General features: G+C 37.2%; 1 protein-coding gene across 2 annotated transcripts in view; it reads left to right on the top strand.

Moving 5' to 3' along the window:
- Window positions 1–26,591, top strand: part of polr2b (RNA polymerase II subunit B) — a 171,833-nt gene that overhangs the window by 139,613 nt on the left and 5,629 nt on the right. The window contains exons 3-23 of one of the 2 annotated variants that reach the window (XM_048596911.1): window positions 2,704–2,854; window positions 2,944–3,056; window positions 3,146–3,365; window positions 5,108–5,266; window positions 5,359–5,523; window positions 8,100–8,296; window positions 9,233–9,352; window positions 9,631–9,817; window positions 11,382–11,525; window positions 13,735–13,874; window positions 14,170–14,281; window positions 16,080–16,234; window positions 17,887–18,085; window positions 19,440–19,608; window positions 20,270–20,366; window positions 20,474–20,568; window positions 22,803–23,053; window positions 23,962–24,051; window positions 25,141–25,248; window positions 25,323–25,436; window positions 26,347–26,529. In XM_048596911.1, the coding sequence (XP_048452868.1) occupies window positions 2,704–2,854; window positions 2,944–3,056; window positions 3,146–3,365; window positions 5,108–5,266; window positions 5,359–5,523; window positions 8,100–8,296; window positions 9,233–9,352; window positions 9,631–9,817; window positions 11,382–11,525; window positions 13,735–13,874; window positions 14,170–14,281; window positions 16,080–16,234; window positions 17,887–18,085; window positions 19,440–19,608; window positions 20,270–20,366; window positions 20,474–20,568; window positions 22,803–23,053; window positions 23,962–24,051; window positions 25,141–25,248; window positions 25,323–25,436; window positions 26,347–26,427 (3,067 nt within the window). In that variant the 3' untranslated portion in view covers window positions 26,428–26,529. Of the gene's footprint in view, window positions 1–2,703; window positions 2,855–2,943; window positions 3,057–3,145; window positions 3,366–5,107; window positions 5,267–5,358; window positions 5,524–8,099; window positions 8,297–9,232; window positions 9,353–9,630; window positions 9,818–11,381; window positions 11,526–13,734; window positions 13,875–14,169; window positions 14,282–16,079; window positions 16,235–17,886; window positions 18,086–19,439; window positions 19,609–20,269; window positions 20,367–20,473; window positions 20,569–22,802; window positions 23,054–23,961; window positions 24,052–25,140; window positions 25,249–25,322; window positions 25,437–26,346; window positions 26,530–26,591 lie in introns of those variants that run through there. The other variant, XM_020512566.2, reaches the window with a different exon arrangement.

Raw genomic sequence — 26,591 nt, forward strand, 5'->3', positions numbered from 1 at the left:
ATGTTTCGGGCCCGAAACGTCAGCCTTCCTGCTCCTCTGATGCTGCTTGGCCTGCTGTGTTCAGCCAGCTCTACACCTTGTTATCTCAGATTCTCCAGCATCTGCAGTTCCTACTACCCCCTATTCCAGTACTTAGCCAAGTAGCCTTGAATGCTGTGGTATTTCAAGTGTTCATCTAAATAGTTCTTAAATGTATTGTGCTTGTATCTCTACCACCCTTTTAGGCAGTGAGTTTTAAATACCAACAAACCCTCTGGGAGAATTTTTTTTCCCTCAGTCCCCCTCTAAACATCCTGTTCCTACCATAAAACATTGCTCCTGGTTTTTGACCCCTCTACTATGGGGTCACAGTTTCTCCCTGTGTCCCTATGTACATCCTTCCAGAATTTTGTACACCCCAATTAGATTCTGCTCCCCCCAGTCTTTACTACAAGGGTAACATCGCTAATTATCCAATTTCTTCATAGCAGAATTCCACCTCAAACACCATCCTAGTGAATCTCTTCTGCACTTTGTGTAGAGAAATTAAATCTTGCCTACAATGTGGTCACCAGAACTGCAGACAGTACTCCAGCTGTGGTTTAACTAATATTATATCCAGCTCCATCATAACCTCCTTGCTCTTGTATTCAATGCCTTGACTAATAAAAGCCAATTTCCCATATATTGCCTTAATCACCTTATTTATCAGTCCTGTTGCCTTCAAGAATCTATGGATATGCACACCAAGGCCCCTCTGATCCTTTATACTTCGTAGGGTCCTCCTATTCAACGTGTACTCCCTTGCCTTGTTAATGGTCCCAAAGTGCATCACCTCAAACTTTTCAGGATTAAAATCCAGTTGGCACTGTTCAGCACGTTTAGCCAGCCTGTCTTTATTGACCTGTATTTGAAAGCTTTCCTCCTTACTATTTAACATGCCACCAGTTTTCGTGTCATCTGCAAACTTACTGATCATACCCTCTACATTCATGTGTAGATCGTTAATGTACACAACAAACAGCATGGGACCCAGCATTGAACCCCCTGGGGTAAGCCAGTGAACACAGGCCTCCAGTCACAGACCATCCCCAGTGCTTCCTGCAGCTAAGCTAATTTTGGATTCAATTTGCTAAATTGCACTGGATCCCATGGGCTGTTGGCTTCTTAACTGGTTTGCCACGCGAGACCTTGTCAGAGCTCCACTGAAGTCAGTGCAGATCACATCAACTGCACTATTCTCATTGACATACCTAGTCACCACCTTTCAAAATTCAATCACGTTTATGAGACATGATCTCCCCTTCACAAAGCTATGCTGACTATCCTTGATTAATCCTTGCCTCTCCAAGTTGAAATTAATTCTGTCCCTCAGAATCTTTTCCAATAGTTTCCCAACTATATATGTTAGACTCACTGACCTGTACTTTCCTCATTTGATCCAACCACCCATCTTGAATAATGGTACCATATTAGCTGTCCTTCAGTCCTCTGGCGCCCCTCCATTGGCCAGGCAGGATTTGAAAATTAATCTCAGATCCCCTGTAATCTTCTCCCTTGCTTTCCACAACAGTTTGGGACACATCTCATCTGGGATTGCAGGATTATCCACTTTCAAGCCCTCTACAATAGCTCTCTGCTCATTCGTTCACGGATATCATTGTATCTCCTCTATGTTGTCCTTCTCTACAATGAATACAAATGCAAAGCTCATTTAAAACTGCAGCTGTGTCTTCTGACTCCGCACACAGTTCAAACTGACTTCAATGTCTGAGCTCAAATCAGTATGACCCCCACCTACATGATACGTTGACTGTGCATCAGTACCTTCAACAATAATATTCATGAATTCTTTGACCACTTAAATTGTGCAAGATGCTGAAACGTCTGTGTATTTTTATTTCTTTTGTACTCGCTGCTTCGGCTTCAATATTGTTGCAAATGTTCTTGTTGTGGTATTGTAACTCTACGAAACTACAGTTCTTCACATCATTAAAAACTGTAGATCTTGTAAAATTTTGTGTAAGCAAATGCTTGTATGAGCTGCTACTTGTGGTGCTTTTACATTACATGAAGCTCTTTTAGTTCTGTCACTACAGCAACTTTTTGCCTTTATGTGGAAGAGATTTTTAACTAGTGCCAATATGGGAAAGACGTTAACAGGTTAAAAACTTAAACCTGAGCCCAGTCCACTTCAAAACAGCAAAGACTGGGAGCTGGGTGACCCAACTTAGCTTGTGGGTTTGTCCTGGTTACTCTTGTTTGTTTTTCAGGCTATTGATGTTAAATTTAATAGATTCTCCACCCACACCACAATATTTCCAATTCCCCTTCCAACCTGTGATAGCTCCTTTTCCTTCTTCCTAGACTTCCACCAGGTCCTTTGATTACTCTAATCTTATAGCCTGACCCATCTCTTAAGCCTTACAAATCTACCTTCTAGTCTTTGATCTCTGAGTGCCTACCCTCCAGCCTGTTCTTTTTTCCTTCCATTTCAGTTTCCTTCTCATCATCTCTGATTTTCCCCATAGTCTTTCTGAGCCCTCCTTCCCTCCCCGTCAGTGAAGTGAGGCCAAGTGTTAACTGTATTTCAGTTTGTTTTCGTGCAGCTTAAAAATCCTGACCAGTAAGTAAGTTGCCACGTGATGATTTGTTTCTCAGTAACAACTTCTGGAAACTTTGAGCTGTTCTTTCAAAAAAAAAATTGGAATATTTGTTTTTTAGCTCGTACTTTGATGAAAAAGGTTTGGTTCGACAGCAGTTGGATTCATTTGATGAATTCATACAAATGTCAGTGCAGAGAATTGTGGAAGATGCTCCTCCAATAGATCTCCAAGCTGAAGCACAACATACTACTGGGGAAGTAGAAGAGCCGGTAAGAAAACCTCCAAAAGAAACATTCAGTTATAATTTTTAGCAGTTGAAATGTACATGTGTATAATATGTGTTTATTTTGTGTTCCAGCCCAGGTTCTTACTAAAATTTGAACAAATTTATTTATCCAAACCAACACATTGGGAAAGGGATGGGGCACCATCTCCAATGATGCCAAATGAAGCTAGATTACGAAATCTTACGTAAGTTTCCTTGGGTGCATTGCTGAGCTAAAGTCATTTTTATCAAAAAATAAGTAGGGATTTGCAATGTTGCATTTTACTGTTTACAGGTATTCAGCCCCTCTCTATGTGGACATCACAAAGACAGTGATTAAGGAGGGAGAGGAGCAGATGCAAACCCAGCATCAGAAAACATTTATAGGAAAAATTCCTATCATGCTTCGTTCCACATATTGTCTTCTTAGTGGTCTGACAGATCGTGATCTCTGTGAGCTCAATGAATGCCCACTGGATCCTGGTGGATATTTCATCATCAATGGATCAGAAAAGGTACAGAATTTGTAGTTGTCTCTTAGAATATTTCAAAAAATAAGGAAATTTCAGAATAAGTCATTCTAAAAAAACTAAATTGTTTCAAGACATTCAATGCCAGTTAGTGATCTAGATGAGTACTAATGTATCAGTTAATCATTAATCATAAGGATGATTATTAAAAGTAATACCATATTAGTATACATATGTACATGTAATGTTTCCTCGAACTTGCTTAGCAACCTGAGAGAAGCCATGTGGTACATGTAGAAGACAGTTCCTTTAAATGCCTGAATGCAGCCATGCAAAAAAGCAATTAAGAGGGCCACGTATTTAAATAATCATCCACATATTGTAAAAAAGAAAGAACTTTGTTTGCATGGCAGTTCTGCATGATGTGCCTACTGTTAAGTGGATCAGTAGTTATGCATTGGTTTCAGTTTTTCATTTGGCAAGTGAATTTGAAAACATAGTATGCCCTCACTAGCGTTGTTCCATTACAGTCTGACCGACAGACTGACAGCCTGTACATTGACACTAGATTTGCACTTGCCTTTTTTCTTGTAGCCAATGGAAATCTTTAGAGGAAGAGTAGTTACATCCTTATACCTTTGAAATGTATAATCAGAAAGAATCTTAAATTTGCATAACATACTATGGTTGAATTTCTTCAGTTTTAGCTTGCATTCTGTCAGGAACTCCTTTGCATCTGTTGGAAAAAAGTTTGATGTTCTTACCAGGAATTAACTTTTTCACTGAAAAAAAATGTTGTCAAAAAATATTTCCTCACACTGTCCAAAAGCTGAACATATTGACTTCTTTCCTGGGAGAGCTGACATAGTGGCACTGTCACTGGGCTAGTAATCTAGAAGCCCAGGCAAATGCTGGGGGGTGGGCACCGATAGAATATTGCCTCAGTGGCTGGTGAAGTTTCAATTCCATGAACAAATCTGCAATTAAAAACCAGATACAGTGGTGATTATGAAACTGACTGATTAGTGCAAAAAACCATCTGAAACCTATTTCACTGATGTCCTTTTTGGAAAGGAAATCTGCCATTCTTACCTGGTCTGATCTACAAGTGACTCCAGAACCACAGTAATGTGGTTGACTTTTCAATGCCCTCAGAAATGGTTTGGCAAGTCACTCTGTTCTATTTATGAATTAGCAACAGATGCTAGCCTTGTCAATGATACCCACACGCCATAAATGAGCCATATGACTCTATAACTTAAAATATCCACAAACGAAATAAGCACTGCAATTCTGATTCCATGTTTTTTATGCTGCCTTGCTGTAGGTTTCATTCTTATTCATCATAAGATAAATAGAAGCAGGAGACCACATGACTAATTGAGCCTGCTTTTCCATTCATTGTGGTCATGGTTGAACTAGGGTTTGAATTCTGCTTTCCTATCGGTTTCCCAAATGCCTTGATCCCCTGAGGACCAAACCTCTGTCTATCTCAACTTTTAAATATATTTAGTTGTGGTCCTTCCACAATCATCTGTTTAGAGGATTTCAAAGATACACTGAGGAAAATTCTCCTTGTTTCAGTTCTAATTGATTTGTCATCCTGAAATACTTCCTTGATTTAGATTTCCTAGCCAGTGGAAACAACTTCTCAGTTCATTGCGTATTTTGCATATCTTCGCAACTTTTTATTATCATTAGATATACTTCAAAAAATGTATTAATGAATGGCAGCAAAATAAATAATTTGCATTAATAATAAATTAATCATTTTGAACATTTCTCAGGTCCTAATTGCACAGGAAAAAATGGCGACAAATACAGTGTATGTCTTTGCAAAGAAAGACTCCAAATATGCATACACAGGAGAGTGCCGGTCTTGTTTAGAGAATTCTTCTCGTCCCACAAGTACCATCTGGGTCAGCATGCTAGCAAGAGGAGGGCAGGTAGGACTTTTGACAGGTATATTAACTCTATTCGGTTTTTAATTTTTTTGAACACTGTTCACTCTTAAACTACTTTCTGCTTTTTTTTGTAGGGTGTAAGAAAAAGTGCAATAGGCCAGAGAATCGTTGCTACACTACCATACATCAGGCAGGAAGTTCCAATAATTATTGTGTTTCGTGCTTTGGGATTTGTGTCTGATCGAGACATTTTGGAGCACATTATCTATGATTTTGATGACCCTGAAATGATGGAAATGGTGAGTTTTAATGTGACTTAATTTTTTTCAAACTACTTACTTGTACAGTCATTTTAATGTCCTTCTCTAGTGGAAGTCCTTTTCTGTGGACAACAAACAGTGCTAATAAAATTTTAAGCAAATTTTCTGTTCGTGCCACGGCACATCCTGGCTCATTAGAGATTTCAGAATTTTGGGAGACAGAAACACATTTCAAATCAGCTTGAGGCTAGCCTGCAGGCTGTTACAAATTGTGTTAGTTGCTGGCATTCAAAGTTTGAGTCACAAGGTTATGGCTACAAGTCCTGCTCCAAAACGAGAGCGCAAAAAACAAAACTGACCTTCATAACAGTACTGAAGAAGTGCTGGACTGTTAGAGGTCTTTCTGCTCATTTGTTAAATCGAGGGCCCCATCTGCACCCCAGGTGGATATTAAAGATCCCATGCTTCTATCTTAAAGAAGATTAAAGGATTATCCCCGTTATCCTGGCCAGTATTTATCACTCACTCACTGTCTCTAAACATTATTTGGTCTTCATCATATTGCTTCTGGAAGTAAATTGACTGCCACTTATCTTTTGATTGATAACTGCTTTGAAGAGTCAGGTGGTCATGTAGGGTGCCTAAAAATATTAAAAATACATATCTGTTCTTTCTTGCTGATTATATTCTCTACATGGGGGAAATGGTTTATACAGCAACACAAAATTAATGCCTATTCCTTTTTAATTCCAACAAAGTAGAAAATTTATTCAGTGATTCCTGCTCAATCAGCACATTCTTTTTTAATTGTCTTACCTTTCTGGATCCCTTGCCTCAACCATCTCAAATGCTCACTTTGTATTGCACCAACATATCCGATTACGAGTCTTTGATCTTCCAAAACCTTTCGGCAGTTGTTGATTTGCACAGCCATTTCCTTATATCCACCTTTATTGCCACTAAAGTCTTTCCCCTGTCCCCTGTCAGAATTTGCTTCCTCAAAGCAAAGAAACGCAGGATTAAACATCTGCCACCTAACTGGTTTAGCTAGTCATTACCAGATCTGACTGGACAAAATCGAGTGACCTTTGCCCAAAGCTGCGCACAAGACTATTCTGGAGACCTAGGCTAATCAAATGTCTCCCGTTACGCTTTTCCCTTGTCCACTTTGCCCTCATCTCCAACAACAAATGAAATGCGTTGAGCTGTTCTGCTGCATCTTCATGTCCCATGTGCTTAGAAAGCCAAACCTCCTCCTTCCCTTTCACTCTTCATGAGCTTCCTGAAGTACTTTGTATCACACGTGTGCTTGTCAGACATCCATTGTTAGATGAACTACAATTTCCACAAATCGTGCAAAGACTAGGGCTCTTTTATCCAGGAAATGACTTCAGTCTTCGTAACAAACTTTGTACCCCTGTCATTGATTGCGAGAATCATTCCAGACAACTGTTTAGTTAGCCTAGTCTCAGCACTATACCTAACCTCAAGTTGAATTTCCATCCCCAAACGTTACTTTCAGCTCAGTAATGTCACTTGTCCTTGCCTTGCCTTAAATCACCTGCTACTGAAACTGTCATTCATATCTTTTGTTACCTATACTTTCAGCGATTCCTGTTCTTTTCAGGTCAACTTCTGTACTTTCTCCTCAGTAAACTTCAACGCACTCTAAGCATTACTGTCCTTTTATTGTCTCGCACTGTCTGCTTGCTCTAGCCTCTGTCCAGTTTTTACTGATATGTGTTGGCATCTTGTTTTGCAACACCTTCAAGTTATAATTCTCATTCTGTGTTTATGCCCTACATGGTCTCTTACTTCTCCATCTTTGTAATTCTCTCCAGCTCTGCAACTCCCGTGAGAGCACTTGATCCTTCCAACTGCGGTCTTATGTCTCGCACCCTCTCTTTACCCCACCATTGGCAGCCATAACTTCAATTATTTAGAGCCTGCCATCTGAAGTGCCCTCCACTTCAATTTTAAAAGCCTTTTTTGAGACCTGTTTGATCAAACTTTTAGTTACCTCTTCAAGTACCTTGTTCAGTTGTTTTAGTCCAGTAACATATGTGCAGAAGACCTTTTGGGATATTTCTCTGCGTTAAAGGTACTTTTTACATACAACTTTAAAGTAAAAGTTGGGACTGTGGAAGTGTGGGGAAGGATTGCTTTAGTCATGATGTTATCCAATTTTCCCCCAGTTTTACTCCCTTACAAAATCAATTGAATCTGATTTTGAATTAAAACAGGGAGTTATGTATTTATTACATATTTCCAGCATCCACTGTATTTTGTTTCTGATTTTGATCTGTTAGACTTACAGTTTTGGGGAATTTCACAATCTCTAGCTGTGTCTGCCAATTTTAAAACATCGCTGCAAAGGAATTTTTTGAGCAGTTTAATTATGTACAGTCAGCTTTAGTTTTAGACACCATAAATATTTTAACAGTTTTCATTGTAAATAAAATTTCTTCAAAGAAATGCTGAGTGAAAGCCAAGACAGGAAACTGGATTTAAATTTGACCGAAAATAGTTAGGAAGGTCTGTGTTAAATTACTGTACCCACTTATATAAAGTTTGTACATGTTATTTGGATTACAATCATTACATTTTTATTATAGGTGAAGCCTTCCCTGGATGAAGCATTCGTTATCCAGGAACAAAATGTTGCATTGAATTTTATTGGTTCAAGAGGTGCAAAGCCTGGTGTAACAAAAGAGAAGAGAATTAAATATGCAAAAGAAATCCTACAGAAAGAAGTGCTGCCACACGTTGGAGTCAGTGACTTTTGTGAGACTAAGAAAGCTTATTTCTTGGGGTACGTTATTGAAACTTCAATGAGAATTGTTGTAGTTTGAAAGAAGAGGAAATTCTATTCTTAAACTCACCAAGAATAACAGACTCAACCAAAAGCATGTTTCAGATGCAATGTACAGTGTCATAAAGAAATGATTTGTATGCGTTAGCAAGTGAGTTGCAAACAGTGTTTGATACTTTTGAAACAAGGGCTGTATGCACTGATTTGGTAGTTACAATGTTTGGTGTGGTCAGTAGTTTGAACTTGCAAAAGATGCCAAGTTGTACAGATGTGCTTTCAGTCTTATGAAATACTTAATTGGATGTTGCCAGGCTTGGAGGATTTGAGCTATAGGGAGAGTCTGAATAGACCGGGGCTGTTTTCCCTGAAGAGTTTAGGACTGAAATGGGGACTCTGTAGAAAGTTTATAAAATTGAGGTCCATGGGTAGGGTGAATAGCCAAGGTCTTTTCCTCAGGGTAGAGGAGTCCAAAATTAGAGGGCATAGGTTTGAGGTGAGAGGGGAATGATTTATTTGGGATTTGAGAGACAATCTTTTCATGCGGAGGGTTGTGCATGATCAGCCAGAAGAGATGGTGGAGGCTGGCAACAATTACAACATTTAAAAAGGCATCTGGATGAGTATGTGAATAGGAAGGCTTTTGAGGGATATGGGCCAAATGCTGGCAAGTGGGTCTGGATTAATTAAGGGTGTCTGGTCAGCATGGCTGAGTTGGACCAAAGGGTCTTGTTTCCGTGCTGTACATCTCTGACTGTATGATTGCTCTTTCCAGCAATTAAACTTAAGAACAGTTGATTTTTCAAGTGCAGGTGATGTCATAAAGATGCTTCATTTTCTGCATGTTATATCTACTTCTAATTTTTTCAAACCATATTTTGTGAATTAGTATTTTAGAGTACTAGTGGTTTGAAACTAAATTAAATTTTCTTTGTTTAGTTATATGGTTCATCGATTACTATTGGCTGCTTTAGGCCGAAGAGAATTGGATGACAGAGATCATTATGGGAACAAAAGGCTGGACCTGGCTGGACCATTGCTTGCTTTCCTGTTTAGAGGGTAAGGAGACATGTGTAATGAAATAGAAACTTATTAATTATTTCACGTACAATTAAGAAATGCTCCTGTTATGTTGGTTTTTCCTCTTTTGATCATTTTTTTTCTCTCTCAAGTTGTGGGGAGAGAGGTGGATGCACAAGCCCACATTATGGAACAGGATATCTTCTGACTCATCAAGTGCAACGACATTGAATTAAATAATGTGTTTTATTCATACTTTTGTAATAATGTAACTGTAAACAAAATTAAAAGTTATCAATTTAAACTTATTTTCACAGTATGTTTAAGAACCTATTGAAAGAAGTACGGATATATTCCCAGAAGTTCATAGACAGAGGGAAAGATTTCAACTTGGAGTTGGCAATTAAAACGCGGATTATTTCTGATGGTCTAAAATACTCACTAGCAACAGGAAATTGGGGAGATCAAAAGAAGGCTCATCAAGCCAGAGCTGGTGTATCCCAGGTAAACTTTTTTTTTACTACAGTAAAGACTTCATCCATATTGGGCATAATGATTCTTTGCACAAATGTTAGGGGTGGAGGGACAGTAAATGCTCGTATTTCCAGTCTGTGGTGATTAACGTGATTTGAAAATAATTTGAATGGGTGAGTAGTGATGTTCAAAATCTGACACCATATCCATCAGCATCCTTCTTCCTGTAATGACCTGATTTTATTTGATACTATGACTTTTCTGTATATTCATTTGTCATTCAGGTCAGCATTTGTCTAGAGAGGTGTGCATTGCTGGTAGAGGAAAAACTGCTGACATATTGTTGCATGGTGTTCTCAAGATGGGCATTGTCTTTTGATTTGTTGGTTATGTGGAATGCTTTAATTTTGCCTTTGTGAAACACTGGCCTTTTCCTTGTTTCAAAGTCTATTCCACCTGAGGAGTCTTGACTGTAGCAGTCTTTTTAGGGGAAAGGATAATTAGTGAGATCTTTCAGAATGCGCAAGCTTCTCCTGTCTGAGTGTGTTATGGAACTGGTTGCACCTTTTTAAGTGTGTATGATTTGTATGTTGTATTTGTGAACTGGGTGGGGGTTGATCGGGATGTCCTAAAAAAGTTCTAAGATCTTGACATCATACTACAGTTATTTTAGCTGTGCCTGAAATTTGGTATTCATAGTCTGTCTTCCAATAGAACTTGGAGACACTGCAGAATTATCTGGTGAATAGAATATGAAATCACCAAAGGGATAAGGGGAAAATTACTACTGTATGGCCAACTCCAAATCGTGCATCGACTTGCACAGGATCCAAAGAAATTATTGCTGTTGTAGACAAGTTGCCAAGCTCTGTTGATAGCAATTTCAAAAATAATTAGGATAGTGGCTGGGTCTTTTGGTCGCAGATCGTTTGATTCGGGTGTTAATTCTGATTGTTGGCGAGTGTGTGTTCCCTACCCAGTGAATAAGTTAGAACAGCACTTGCTTTAACCCACAAGAAGGTTCATTTCATTTGCCTTCCAGCAAATTACAGACCCTGCACCAGTAAAGATGTCTGAAATAGATATCCCTTTCCCAATCAGCCCAAGTGATTTTCAACTTCTACCTGCAATCGTGGAAATCACAAGTAATTTTGGACTTTATCTTGAAGACTAGTCAAAATAAAAAGCTACACCTCCAATGTAACAATTTGTTCATTTGGACATGAATGAGCGCTAATCCAAACTGGTGTGATGATAATAAACCAGGCCTCTTTCCCCTATCCCAGGACTAATCATAACCAGAAATGAAAACTAAACGCTTGCTTAAACTGTCTGAAGCTCGGGGCTATCAACACAACCATTGTTGTTCCTAATAGCCTAAATATATCGATGGACTCCTTCCATAAGCACTGCGTAATCAAAAACAAAGAATTTCATAAATGTAATACATGTAAATATACATTTTTAAAAGATGTACGAATGTCCACCCACATATATAATTGCCTTCCAAATTGGCATTCCTGACTTCATAAAGTGTATGACTATAGGATATGATCTTAAACTGATAATTGAATATTTCACTCATTGTAACTAGGTATTGAATCGGTTGACTTTTGCATCAACACTCTCGCACCTTCGTCGCCTAAACTCTCCGATCGGAAGAGATGGAAAGCTGGCAAAGCCCAGGCAGCTACACAATACCTTATGGGGTATGATTTGCCCTGCTGAGACACCAGAGGTAAGATTGAGTTCTCGACTGTTACTTTTAAAATGACTGTACATTTTCTACATCCAATTTCTGCAACAATGGGGGAGGAAATTTGTCCACGTAGTACAATCACAGACTTGATCAATTTTCTGCTCCTGGCCATCAACATAATTTATGCAGAGCTGTTAGAAGCAGTTTTACACACATGAATTTCTCCCCATTGTTTTAACATAACATCAAGGAATAGGCCGTATGAAATGTAGTGAAGAGCAGCTATTCAGATAAATTAGTTAACAATATGATTGGAAGGCAGCATCTTATAAGTAATGTGATTGAATTTGTTACTAGTTTGGGTGGTCAGCAGCCAAGGTTTTAAAGTCATTCAAAGCCAACTTCAAAAGGATGAAAAATTGAAAACAAATTGACTACTGGAAACTGAACTAAACTAATTTGGTACAGACAATCAATATGATACACTGGAAGAAATATTCAGTACCACAGTATACTCCTACAAGATAAATGTTGTCAGACATGCTGAACAAACAACATGAGCTTGATACCTTCTCCATAGCTGTGCAACATTTCACTTCAAAGTACATAACCGATTCTCTTTGGAAATTTTGTGGAGGAGCCAGTGTTGGACTTGGGTGGACTTTGTCAGAAATCAGATGACACCAGATTATTAGTCTTATTGGTTTATTTGAAATCACAAGCTTTTGGAGCATAGCCCCTTCATTTGACAAAGGAGCTACCCTACGAAAGCTTGTGATTTCAAATAAACCTGTTGGACTAATAACCTGGTGTCATCTGATTTCTGACCTTTCGGAAACTTGCTAAAATCACCCTTTCAGACCATGTGTATTCCAGTTCATAACTGAGGTTTTAATTTTTAAGAAATCTTCATTGCAGTATGGCTCTTTTACCAGATATGATATGTCTGTCTCTTCAGGCAATACACCCTCCTGCCTGTGTAAAAGGTTTATTCCTTTTTACTGTATCAAAATATCTCACAATTGTCAAAGCTTATTTAATGCAAATTATTAGGGAAAGTCTATTTCCTTTGGGGTAACTGTGACCAGGAGTCGTCAATTCAAAGCTGTCACATTGTGCAGAGAAAGATTAGAAGAGATTTTGTTGCATCGGGTTATTGGAAGAGTAAGTGCTTGAGGCATAAAATTGAGTAAATGTACTTGTTGAAGTAGATAATGATACAAGGCATTTGGGTTAGTTTTAGCTTGCTTGAATGCCACTTATCATTATTACCTTTGTCAGGGCTTTGTATGCTGTCCTGATATTGACCTTTGAAATACTGAATAGTCCATTGCTTTCTCTGCCTCTGTGATCTTGTGTGAGGTTAATGATGAGCTTTATTTTCCATTTCTAGTTTTGCTTTGGGCTTCTGTATAATCTTGTAAGAATATGTGCTGCGAAAATGAAAAAAATACATAGAGGACTGTTTAGTTCAAAGCCACAAACCTAACATAGTAGCTAACATGCACGTGATGTCACTTAGCATATTATTTTCAGTATTACTCAGTGTATTTATTTTCTATTAGTGTTTCATCATTTTAAAGGAAAATCACAACTGAAAGGCGACGTTAAAAAATAACATTTGAATTTCAAGGTGTTATGAATTGCAAATGGTTTATTTTAAGCTGTGTTGGGAATAGATAAAATTCTAAAATTATAAATTGAAAATGCTAAGCAGGTTTGGTATTACTCTGATGAAGAATTCTTGATGTGAAACATTAACCCTGCTTTATTCCTAGTGACTGCTGCTAGACCTGAAAAGTACTACACATATTGGAAATCTAAAATAAAGCATAAAATGCTGAATATATTCAGCAAAGTACTATAAATATTGGAAATCTGAAATAAAACTGGATATACTCAATAAGTCTGGTAGCATCCTGGTGAAGAGCTCTTGACCTGAAATGTTAACCCTGTTTTGTTCTCTGCAGATGCTGCCAGACACCCTGCATAAATAGCATTTTATGCTTTATTTCAGATTTCCAATATCTGCATTATTTTGATTTTACAATAATATTCAAATTAAAATTTGAACTAGTGCATCTATTGAGGTATTATGATTTTATTTTTGTATGCCATACAGAGCTTCCTTTCAGCTATCTCTGTAAAGACCACTTGTAATGGTACTGTGACTCAAATGGCAAACAATGTAGCATGAAATTAGATACAACAAAGTGTATTAATTCTCTTTTTAAAACCTTTGTTTCAGGGCCATGCTGTGGGATTAGTGAAAAATCTAGCTTTGATGGCTTACATTTCTGTAGGATCTCAGCCCTCGCCCATTTTGGAATTCTTGGAAGAGTGGAGCATGGAAAATCTCGAAGAAATTTCTCCAGCTGCTATTGCAGAGTAAGTGACATTAATAGGTTGCATATCATATAGGGAAAAAAAATAACAGATTTTTCATGCATTGTTATGTAGAACAATTGTGTAATTTCTAATTTTATCATAAACATACATAACTGTGGAGAGATTTAATATCCAGCAATAGATAACATGAAAATTTTGTCTTTTTGTGGATTTACCAACTAGGTAATTGCCCAAATGTCTAAACTTGCATTGAGACATTAATCATCTTGTTGCTGTGGAAGACTCCACAGATAGTTCTAGACCTAACTATTAAAACCTTTCAATTTCTTCTTAGTGCTACAAAAATTTTTGTCAATGGTTGTTGGGTTGGAATACATAAAGATCCTGACCAGCTAATGACCACACTAAGGAAGCTGAGGCGACAGATGGATATCATTGTATCTGAGGTACAGTAAATATCTGAATATACAGTGTATGGTTCTGCCTTGTCAGTTTTATGGTGGACTATTTGCACTATGTAAAGCAAGAAATGAAACTTTTTTGGTTACATCATTGGGGTAAGGATACTATCCAAGTTACATGAAGTCAAAATAAAAATAGGAGATACTTAGCAGATCGCAGCATCCACAGAAAGCGAAATATTCAATGTTTTGGTCTGTTCACCAGAATTGGATAGGTGGATTTATAATTTTTTTCTCGCATGTTTCACTCTTTTTCCTCTGTGCTACTTCAGACACTAAAACCTGCTCTAAGGGCATTCTTTTGTTTCTCTTCTTTCCCCATCAGAATTCCCTTTGGTCCTGTAAAACTAATTCTTGTCATTTTGCCAGTCCTGTCTGCCACCCCATCACCTACTTTCATTTTGTTCTTGTCCCGCCCTCCTTATCTTTATGAATTATGATGGAAGATCACCAGAATGAAGTGTTAATTCTATTCCCTGTCCACAGATGCTGCCAGATCTGCAGTATTGTGCTTTTGGATTAACATAAAAGGCAACTTTGTTTTGCATTTATGTTGTGCAAGATGACTGGAATTGTGTGCTGAAAATAGAAACAAAAGCCTGTCTCTATGTTCCTTCTTATTTAAACAATAATTCTTCAAAAGAAGATAGTTGAAATCAATGAAAATTTTGTAAATTTTAAACCTGAAAAATGCTCACATTTATTCAAAATGCTCTCATGCAGCAGTAAAAGTTGTTGAATCCTGTTTGACTTTAAAATTGCAAATTTGGGTTAAGGTTTTTGAATAGATATTTGTATCAGAAAGCTTAGCTACACCATTGATGTCAGAAACTCAGATTTTAGAGTTCAATAATGTCATTTATTCTTATCGTTAGTGGGTTTTTTTTTAATATTGGCCTGACGAGCAAGCCAGCATTTTATTTCTCTTTTCTGATTTCTTCCTTTCAGTCTTTTCCGTTGCAATTGGAAAACGGGGTGTAGCTCTACATTCTTGTCACCACGTTTGTTACTGAATTTTAAACTAGATTTTAGACAAATGTATTTGTTTCCCATTGGGAGAGTCCCTTTTTGAAATAGGAGTCCTTTATTGCACTTCCCAATATTTGTACATCAGGCATTTGCATGATTTGTTTGGGCTTATTTTACAAAGTTATGTTTTGAGATCCCTGTTTCTATGAATGTTTGCTAATTGAAATATACTTAACCTAACTGATGGGCAGCTGTTTTGTTCACCAAGATGGACCAAGTCAGTATTGTAATAATTCAGTGATGGAGTTCAAAGCAGACATACTTTCTGATGATGGTTCAGGTTGTTTGTGTGTGTGACTTTCTTGCCTTTGTATAAAGAGACAAATGCATCCATTTTTAACTGTGTTCCCCTCACCTGAGTTCTATCATCTTGACCTCACTAAGTCTTGCCTCTTGATAGAAGTTCTTCTGGCTTCAATGTCTACTCACACTTGCTGTTCAACAGTATGTAGTAAGAAGTCCACTTGTATTAGGACCCTTCATACTTGTACTGTAATGAGTTAATGAAAAGAGATGAAGTGGAAGGGAAAAGCCAAAAACGGAAGAGAGAAATAAATTATGGGCAATTCTTTGGCAATTAGATTGCTCCCATTAATTCAGCTTTTATATTTAAAAAAAAAGTCTGACTAATAAATAGTGAAGGCAAATGTATATTTCATTCTGATTCAGTAAAATGATTTAAATGTTTTAAGAAGGCTCATTTCATTAATTTGAAACTTCATTTATTCAAAAACAAGTGTTCTCTTTACATAAGGTGTCCATGGTGAGAGACATTCGCGAGCGTGAAATTCGGATTTACACGGATGCAGGTAGAATTTGTCGACCTCTTTTGATTGTAGAGAAACAGAAGCTGCTTCTAAAGAAGAGGCATATCGATCAATTGAAAGAGCGAGAGTACAACAATTATAGGTATGTTGCACAATTAACATGATTTTTTTCATGTAACTGCTTGTCAACCCCCCTCAGATATTAACGAGCATATTGAAATGCATACTGGGGCCAAAAGCCAGTATTTAGGCTGCACATGAACCTCCTCCCACCCTAACCATGTCAACATAAAACCATAAGGTGCACGAGCAGTAAATAAACGATTGATCCCATCAAATCTGCTCCGCCATTCAATTAAGATCATTGCTGTTCTGATTATTCTCAACTCCTGTTCTGTGTTTTCCATATAACTCTCGATTTCCTTTACTGATTTAAAAATCTGTCCATCTCAGCCTTGAATATAAGTTTAAGGGCAAAGTCTCTACAGCCCTCTAATGAAGTATTCCACAGATTCAGTAGCTGCTGAGAAAAAAAGATTCGCCTCATCTCTGTCTTGGTAACCTCTTCCTCTCAGATTATATACTTTTACACAAGTTGAAAGAACATCTCCACACCTACCCTGTCAAGCTCAGTAAGAATCTTGTACGTTTTAATAAGGTCGCCTCTTATTCTTCTAAATTCCATTGATTACAGGCCTAAACTGTTCACCCTCATATTGTTGTACTCGCTTAGCATAGAGATATTTAAAGATATGTTGCTTTCCTCAACTACACTGTGTGCTAGCAAGTTTCAAATCCTAATTATTCTCTGGCCATGAAAGTGACAGTCTTATAAATTTATAATCTCAAGTTTTGGACTTCTCCAAAAGTGGAAACAACTTCAAAAATTGGGTGGAAGAAATGAACCTGTGGAGCAAAAAAAGTATTAGGTTTTATATTTTTTCACTTTCAGTAAGGGAAAAAATTAATTTAAAAAAATATATTTATTTTCCATCCAACCGATACAGTTCCTTGAGTCATAACGGCTCTCTGATTCCTTGTCCGAATGGCATTTCCTAACTTGTAAGTCTATTAATTAATTAACCAAATTGGAACATCGCTGCCAAGTGTCATTTATATGTTTGTAATGTGTCAGTTTTCACATTTCCCTGCAAGAGTTAATAAAAAACCATCTGGAGGAGGAATGCTGACCTATTTAATAGGTTATAGGTATAACCTATTAAATACATTTTTTTATCCTTTCCTAAAACCATAGTAGTTTTAAGAGGGATCCCATTTTGAAGATCTCTTCTGCCACCTTTTTGGGAATATAATGTATGTATGAAGTGATGAAACCCCAGCAGTCTGCCATAGTGTGTTAGTTCATCTACTCACTTCAGAGTAACTTTCCAATTGTTGGAGTGGAGCCAGCTTGACTTCTCCCCCTTCCCCAAAATAACAATGCCTATCTGGAATTGATGTATGTGCTGCTTGCAATAAACATGTTCCAAAATGAAATGTGACATGTCTTTGTAACGGGAGGCCTATGGCTGCCATTGAGGGAGCAGAGCAAAGTGAGTGAACAAAAAAAGTGCTGAACTCTGACTTCCACTAGCCTCCCAATATGTGGAAGCTTCCTGTGGTTAATGATCAAAGTTATACTTGTGATTAAACTGTATATGGTTAATTGCTGCTTTTTAAACCATGAAAAACTTGCAGAAAGGATCGTTCCTAACTATCAGCAGTTGAAAGATTTTGAACCAACTACTTGGTTGAGAACACACTGATTAAGCCCTTTTTTTTCTTCTTACGCAGTTGGCAGGATCTTGTGGCTAGTGGTGTGGTGGAGTACATTGACACACTGGAAGAGGAGACTGTAATGTTAGCCATGACTCCTGATGATTTGCAGGAAAAGGGTGTTGCATACTGTTCAACATATACACATTGTGAGATTCATCCATCAATGATTCTGGGTGTTTGTGCATCAATTATTCCATTTCCTGATCATAACCAGGTGGGTAAGACTAGAAGAGAATTGTTGAAAATGCATTTGTGGTGGTAAACTGCTGAGAGATGTATTAAGTATCACCTGTCTTGTTTTAGGGTAGGGAACAATATGCTAATGTCTGAATTAGTACAAAAAATACATTTAGAACAAAGAACACCTGAATCTGTATCATAGCTGGGACCAGTTTTTAAGGTCTAGCTCACTCACCTTTCATGGTAATTCATTTCTCAACTCTATTAATTAGGTAACCAATCTTACGGTCCCTTCTTATCCTAACTTGCTGATTTTGAAGTGGCTTCTGGCGCTTGAAAGTTGCTCCACAATTTTGATGGTTGAGTTATTACCCACTATTTGAGTTGCCTTCTGGAACTGGGATTTTTCTTATCCATCCCAAGCATTCAACTTTGCAGGTTAAAATTATTATGTGAGTCAATATTTTCCATTTCAAGATGGGAGTGAAGCTGACAATGAGGTTTATAAATTTTGAGATTTTTCAGTTCTTCATTGACCCATTTACCTGCAGTGTCTAAGATGACTATAGGTAGTGTTGTGACATATTTCCAGTAGTATATTTCATTTGACTTTACTTGCTGATTTATTTGCATGTTTGACATTTGCACACCGAGACCACTGGATGGCACTGAAGTAATGTGCAAATACAAATCTCAAATACTAGCAGATCGTACGTGTGTAGAAAATGTCTGTCTTTTTTTGAAATAGCATGTACAATCTCTGAATTAATAATGTTGCAACTTTTACCCAGTGTTGTATGAATTGTCTGGTCTTGGATCAGAGTCATAATTTCTCTGGTTGTAAGACTGGCTACCTGACCGAAACCCCTGAGTCCTCCCTGGATCACTTTCCATTGTATAAGCACTCAAACCAAATATAAACCCTTCAATCTGAGCTCTTTTTAAGATTAAAACCCTTTTGTTTCTTTCTCTCACCTCCCTCTTTGCTGAAATGATGCACTGATCTTTATTATGGAAATGTTCATTTGGCAATCCAGCTTGAAATTGTTTATCATCACACCCATTCGCCCACAATTTTCTCCATGCTTGCATCACTGAACCCCAGATAAGATGATTTTCTGTCTCCTATCTCCATCCCTTCCACATTTCCAAAGGGTTTTTACCTTTAGCTTGAACTAGCAACTGTTGGAAACCGGGTCAGAAGTATTCTGTGCGCACTAAAGAGATTTTCAGTATTTAGGTAGTAATTGTATTTTCAGATTTAAAGTGAAGTTGCACAGAATCTTCAAATGTGTGATCTGTTAGTTTTCTGCAGAAGGCTATGATGTATGTGCAGGTGGATTTATGAAGATCTTCAATCTCATTACTTATTCCTGTTACTGTTGCAGTCTCCCAGAAATACATATCAGTCTGCTATGGGTAAACAAGCTATGGGAGTTTATATTACAAACTTTCATGTGCGAATGGACACCCTAGCACATGTGCTGTATTATCCTCAAAAGCCACTTGTCACAACCCGTTCCATGGAGTACCTGCGATTCAGAGAGCTACCAGCTGGTGAGTGACAGATCAATTAAAGCAGGCTAAATGTCAGGCACTTGGAGAATTACAGTGTCTCTCTGTATATTTGGTAGAATTATTGCATTTACATTACCACAGTAGAGGAGTGGTCTGTTACATTTTGGATGGAAGGCAGCTAAATCAGATACCACTCATGAAGAATCACTTGTCTAATACTGCCTTCAGTTCATGACTACTGAAGGCTTTCTTCCATGTTTGTCATAGGTTAAGGTTATTTATGGAATGCCAGAGATGAGTATTAGAGGTAAACGCATCTTTTATTGAAGCAATTGGCAATTCTTTTTCTCTTAAAGCTAGTAACATATTAGAGAGTCAATAAGTGTGTGGGAATCTAACATCAAACTGTTAAAGTGGACAAAGTGGCTTTGGTTTTTATGGTTGATAAATATGGCCATATTCAGTTCTCTGTGAAGAGCCTTTTTTAAAATAGGTTTTTTTTTTAATGAATGTAAGGTAGCATTTGATTTTAACCCCATATTATAGATCCATCTTAACTGCCCATGACTCACTTAGATTCAAGAGCAGATCTAGTTTAGTGCTTAAACTAAAGTAGTTATCTTGGATTTTGAAACCTGATGAAAGGTTATTGTGGATTTTGAGGGTGGTGTACTAAAAATGGTTACTTAATCTTTTTAAGGTATTAACTCTATAGTAGCAATTGCTTCATATACCGGTTACAATCAAGAAGATTCTGTCATCATGAATCGTTCTGCTGTAGACAGGGGCTATTTCAGGTATGTGTAACTTGTCCTAGAATTGTCCTGAAGTTTTTTTTTAAACTGCTTAGACTGATTCTTGATGTGTGTTTATTATGCTGAATATATTTATTTTTGTATGTTAGGTCTGTATTCTACCGCTCATACAAAGAACAAGAATCAAAGAAAGGTTTTGACCAGGAGGAAGTATTTGAAAGGCCTACTCGAGAAACTTGCCAGGGTAAGCCTGCATTCTGTATTACTTTGCCAGTTTAGATTTGACTGCTGCATGTTCACTTCTTAATGATTGGCTTTGTCCAGGCGGTAACAGTTTAACTGGGAAAATAGTTTCCAGAAGATTGGTGACCTGCCTCTTTTGTATTAGGATTAATGTATGATTGTACATTCCACGTTGTTGTGTTCTTAGTAATTAATTCCATTTAGTTACATTTATGGTTCGGATATTATCCTGTTTAAGCTGTATTTTGTTTTGTCATCTGGCTTGATATTCCAGGTTATTTGCACTAGCATATGTCTAAGGTGTTTTAAGTATGATTGCTATGCTTTCTTCCATAGGTCTTTACTACTTTTTCCTTTATTCTTTCATGGGATGTTGGTATTACTGGCAGGTACAGCATTTGCTAACACAACCCTAATTGTCGTTGACCGAGTAGTTTGTTAGGACTTTTCAGAGGGCAGTTAAGAGTCAACCATATTGCTATGGCTGTAGAGTCAGATGTAGGCGAAATCAGGAAAAGATAGCAGATATCCTTCCCTAAAGGACATTAGTGATTGTTAGAAAAAGAGCCATGACAGTTTAATGATCACCATTACAAAAACTAGCTTTCAATTCCAGAATTTTTGGTTGAATTTAAACACCTTCAGTTGCCATGGTGGGATTTTAGCTCGCCCCAGATCATTCATCTGCACCTCTGAATTATTGGCACCGTGACATTACAACTATACCACCTTTTTTCCTTATCTGAACTTTTGGTTAACATATCTGAGACAAACAGGAGTGAGGTTGAGTGTAGAACTTTGGGATTTTACATGTTGCAAGCTTGAGTTTTCTTGTTAACATGTACAAAGGGTCCTCAATTTACAAACTTCCAACTTAAAACGTTTCCTGAACTTATGAATAGCTGCTTTATTTTGCCCTGCATTGTATTCCTGCTTGCAGAACTGAGGTACTGTCTGTACTTAATATTCACAAAATTACTTCTTTCTGGCTCTGTCCTTCTAAGTTTGACATTTGTGCTAAATATACAAACTTACCTACTTGTTCCAATATGACGCCATCCATTTGAATCTATACTCTAGTTCCTTCTAATGTATTTCTTCAAACTATCATTGCTTTTGTCTTTTTGGTATTTGTACTCAATCCACATTCTAAACTTCTAAACTTTATTTGATGTGCGTCATTTTGTAGGGTCTTTACAGCACTGCTTGCAGAATCAGAATTGTCAGCGTGCCACAAGAATTACACCTAATTTTGAGTATTTATTCAGTGTACAGATTGGATAATTTTGGCCATAGTACAATGCCTTGTCTTAATCTTCCATGAGACATCAAATTAAAATAATCAGCACCTTCAATTTCTTCCCTGTGTTTGATCATTTTGCCAAATTCCAATTTGAGATAAATATAAAATGCTGCAGGTTGTCGGTTTAAACATTCTCTAGTTTTCCTGATATTTCTCCTCTACCCACTGCTGAAAATATTAATTCCTTGTCAAGAGTACTGTTCTAGAGCTGCTGGTTGTATCCAAATGCCCATTATCATAGGTGAGCCTCAAAATGAATATCAAAACGCTCTTTGGAATATTGCCATCAAGTGCAATTGTAGTATCATCCAGTATGTGTGATTCTAGTCCTACTGTGTGAAAAGCTTGACTAATGCTATATAGTGCAGCTGTTTAAATGGTTGAATTTACTGAGCATGTTATTTATTTCAGTTTGTAACAATTGATGTTTAGCTTGTTTCTTTACTGGTCAGAGCTCAGAATATGAAGTTTAGAAATCTGATGTGCCCATCTAATGTTGATTTATTTTTCTAGCTAATGTATTGGTGGTATAAAATAAGTGAGCTCGCCAAAAAGATCCTATTCTGAAGGCGATTTTTATAGAGTTTTAAAAACAAAATACTTAAATCAATTGACTGAAAATGTTCAAATGTTAAGGCTTCTGCATTTTTACAAGTTAAGTTCATTAAAAACCAGTCCCATAAAACAAAATTTGCAGCTTACATAGAGCTTCTGACTGAATTATAGTGTAAAATAATCATGTTTCATCAAAAACTCAGCATGCATTTTATTTACTCAATTACACTGCAGAAACAGAAGTCTTCATATTTTTAAAATTACCATTCGCTTTTGCAGTTTGTTCACCTGGTCAAGTTACACATTTGACTGCTAAAAACTCAGTATGATAATTATTTATCTTCTAGTGATACATTCTTTAAACTTATGTTTTATAGGTATGAGACATGCTATTTATGAGAAGTTAGATGAAGATGGACTAATAGCACCTGGTGTGCGTGTGTCAGGAGATGATGTAATCATTGGTAAAACGGTAACGTTGCCAGAAAATGAAGATGAGCTTGAAAGCACAAATCGACGATACACAAAGAGAGACTGCAGCACCTTCCTGCGAACTAGTGAGACTGGTATTGTGGATCAGGTCATGGTGACACTAAACCAAGAAGGATACAAATTTTGCAAAATTAGAGTAAGCCACAAAAATAATTAACGTTTATTCCTCTTTGAGTATTTTAGTTTATTAAAACATTGGATGGATACTTGTTTTTAAAAAAAATTACTGACATCCACACTACTTCTATGTTATGACTTTGTACGTATTTACAGCCTTAGCTGATATAACTTCTACTTCCAGTAGTCTGTCCTCCTTTGTTGGGTTAACGATGTTGTCTGTTGATGTTACATCTGAGACTAGGATAGTAAAGACTGTGCTATCTTTGTCACTATTAGCCCTGGTCAAGAGGCCATCCAGGTATTTGAGGAGAATGAAGAAACTCAAAGACAGTGTTTATTTCTGATTTAATATTCTTTGACTTTGAAAGCATGCAAGGTATCTGTTGTAGGTTGATTAAAATACAAAACCTTAGCTTGCCTTGGTTTGGTAATAACTATGTACCTCCAAGCCAGAAAACCTAGCCCACTGACGAAACAGGAGTATGTAATCTCGAGCAGAAAAATACCTTATCTGAAGGAATTCAGCAGAGACACAGGAAATTGAAGCAATCTGTTTTAATCTGCTCGGAAGAAATTTTGGACCAAAGAGTGATATGTGCTTATGTGTGTGCATACATACATAGTCTAAAACAATGTCTTCAAATGTGCCAGGATTTCTCAAAATCTTGGAAGATGCAATCCAAACCGAAGTTTGGTAATGCTGTAGAGCACCTTTCTAAACTATGGGTCTAAGGGCTGTTGAAATAGTGCATGTAGTTGTGAGCTTCTCCCTGAATGAGATCCCTGCACAGGTACCATTAAGGCAGTAAGCAAGAACCATTGTAAAGGTCAACCAAGTATTTGTTGCTACCACCTGACATTTATTTCTCATTTGCCTTATTCCTGTACTGGGGATTTTATAAACCACGTGCCTTTTTTACATAGGTACGATCTGTCAGAATTCCACAAATTGGAGACAAATTTGCTAGTCGTCATGGTCAGAAGGGAACGTGTGGTATCCAGTACAGACAAGAGGTAAGAATGTATCTCATATATGGATTCAAGTCTTTAAATGAAAAAAAATTATTTGAGATGCAGGAAAAGCAGTTCAGGATCAAAGTGAAATACAGTAGATGCCTGAAATGGGATTGAGCAAAAAGTGTTAAAACCTGTCAAGTCAGCCAACATCTGTTGAGAGGTGCACCCTGTTTTGGGCTTCAGAGTCAAATTTTCCTTTTTCCCCAATTTAAATATTTCAGATGGACTGCCATCCATGTTTGTCTTTTCTTTAACATGTACACAGATTTGTATTTTTAGTATAGTGGAGTTTACATACAGTATTATTTGATTCGATTGAAACTAGAACAGAAGTTGCATCTTTTTGCCTTTTGACATCCTGAAATTCTTCACAGATAGGTGTGTGGAAAGCAAATGCTGAACTAGAAAGGAGTGGTGAATTTTGAGAAGCCCACTAGAGGAGAAGAGAAAGAGGGGGTGATGAATTTAGCAATTACATTTGAGTTGAAACTAGAAATGGAAAAGCACAGCTGTCAACAGTGAAATTAGGTGGTGGGGCAAAGATAGTGGCATGTACACAAGGTCTGTCTCAGTGAAGCAGAATGATGGCAGGACAGCTTGAGGGAATGTTTAATAAAGCATATCAAGTCCAAGGCTTTATTATTGGTAGAATTGAATACAAGAGCAAGGAAATTATGTTAAACTTGTATAAAACATAAATGACGTGTCTGTTCACTTCAGGATGCCACACTTTAGGAAAGACGTGAAGGCTTTGGGGATTCTGCAGTAAAAATTCACAAGAATGGTTTCAGGAATGAAGAACTTCAGTTACTTAAGTAGGTTGGAAGAGAGAAGGCTGAGAGGAGATTTAAAAGATGTTCACAGTTCTTTGTGGTCGAAAGAGAATCAGAAGTATGGAGCATGAAGTCATGAAGAGTTCAAGCTAGGCAAGAAATTAAAATTTGTTTGCTAAGGCATCTTATGCCAGCAAAGTCCAGGCTAATGAATTGTGGAATAGACATAAGCATAATGTACTGACCTACTTGGTTTCTAATTTAATTTTTTGTTTTCTTTATATAATAGCTTTATCTGTTTACTGTTTTGTAGGATATGCCATTCACGTGCGAAGGTATCACTCCAGACATTATAATCAATCCACATGCCATTCCTTCTCGAATGACTGTTGGTCACTTGATTGAGTGCCTGCAAGGGAAGGTATGTTTAAAAGTGTCAAGGTTTAATTGATATGCAGAATTGGTGTCTACATTCTCATTCAAGTTTTTTTTTAGGTGTCGGCAAATAAGGGTGAAATTGGTGATGCTACACCTTTTAATGATGCAGTTAATGTACAGAAGATTTCAAACTTGTTATCAGACTATGGATACCATCTTCGAGGAAATGAGGTAATTTCCTTTTTCGTAATGCAGAAGAAAATTTGAATAACCTGGTGCAACCTTATTGTCACTGCGTGGGAAAACTAAAGTAGCCATTGTTCATACGAGGGTGCATACTGTGTCACGTTTACTTTCAACTTCTAGATAAAAATGAGAATTGCAGGACGTACTCCTCCTTTGTGTTTGGATCACCCAAATCTGATACTGTTCATTTTCTTTGTTCCTGCATTGAATTGCAGCTCCCTTTTCTTCCATTATTATCAGTAGATCTCAGTTGTTGTGTACAGGATAAAATTCTTCTAGTCAGTAAATTTACATTTACTACCCTGATTCCCAGTGGAATGTGCTTGATTCTTGAATCAGGTGAGTATGGGGCTGGTTATATGATGTCATGCCTGCAATGTTGAGTTTGAGGTGCACAGCTTAATTACACAGTATAAGAGTACGCCACATAGAACACTGTGTTTTTGAAATATGCTGGATAGGCTGCTTATAAACAAAACTGGCTCAGGAAGCAAATTTCACATCTCATGACCTAGTTTGGATCTCTCCACCATTAAATGGAATGAAAATCGTCAATACAGTTCCCCATATTCATTCTGCTAGCTGTTAACCTAAATGAAATGCATAGATTTTACTGCAAGAAAGATGTATTTTCATGGTATAGTCAAGAAATATCAGGTTATTTATATCAGATTTATTGTACATGTTAAATTTCGACATCCTGAGTAGTCTTCAGTTTATCCCTGGTTAGACTTGCTGGATCTTCAGACTAAAAATTTCTTGCTGGCATCAGTGCTTAACACATGAAAGCTAAATAAATCTTTTGGGCATTGTAGGGAGTTGGAAGCTGCTCTTTGTGCTATCTCTCATGCAGACTCTAAATAATAATGGTAAAAGACATTTCTTTCTTTGGCAGTTTCAAATATTGATCCCCTGCAGAGGACTTTGTGCTGCTTGGAGTCCAGAACGCAAAGTTTCCATGCCAAGGCAGTGCTGAAGAATCTTATCCAGCTTTGCCAAACATTAATTAAAAATATCCTTGAACTTGTCTGTGCAGTCCTAATGCATCATAAACACGATGACACTTATTTTGTCTTATTGCATTATGTAAAGTATATTATAAATACTAAATATTATAAATACTAAATATTATAAATACTA

The sequence above is a fragment of the Rhincodon typus genome, chromosome 1 (genome assembly GCF_021869965.1).
Source record: "Rhincodon typus isolate 14 chromosome 1, sRhiTyp1.1, whole genome shotgun sequence".
NCBI lineage: Eukaryota > Metazoa > Chordata > Chondrichthyes > Orectolobiformes > Rhincodontidae > Rhincodon > Rhincodon typus.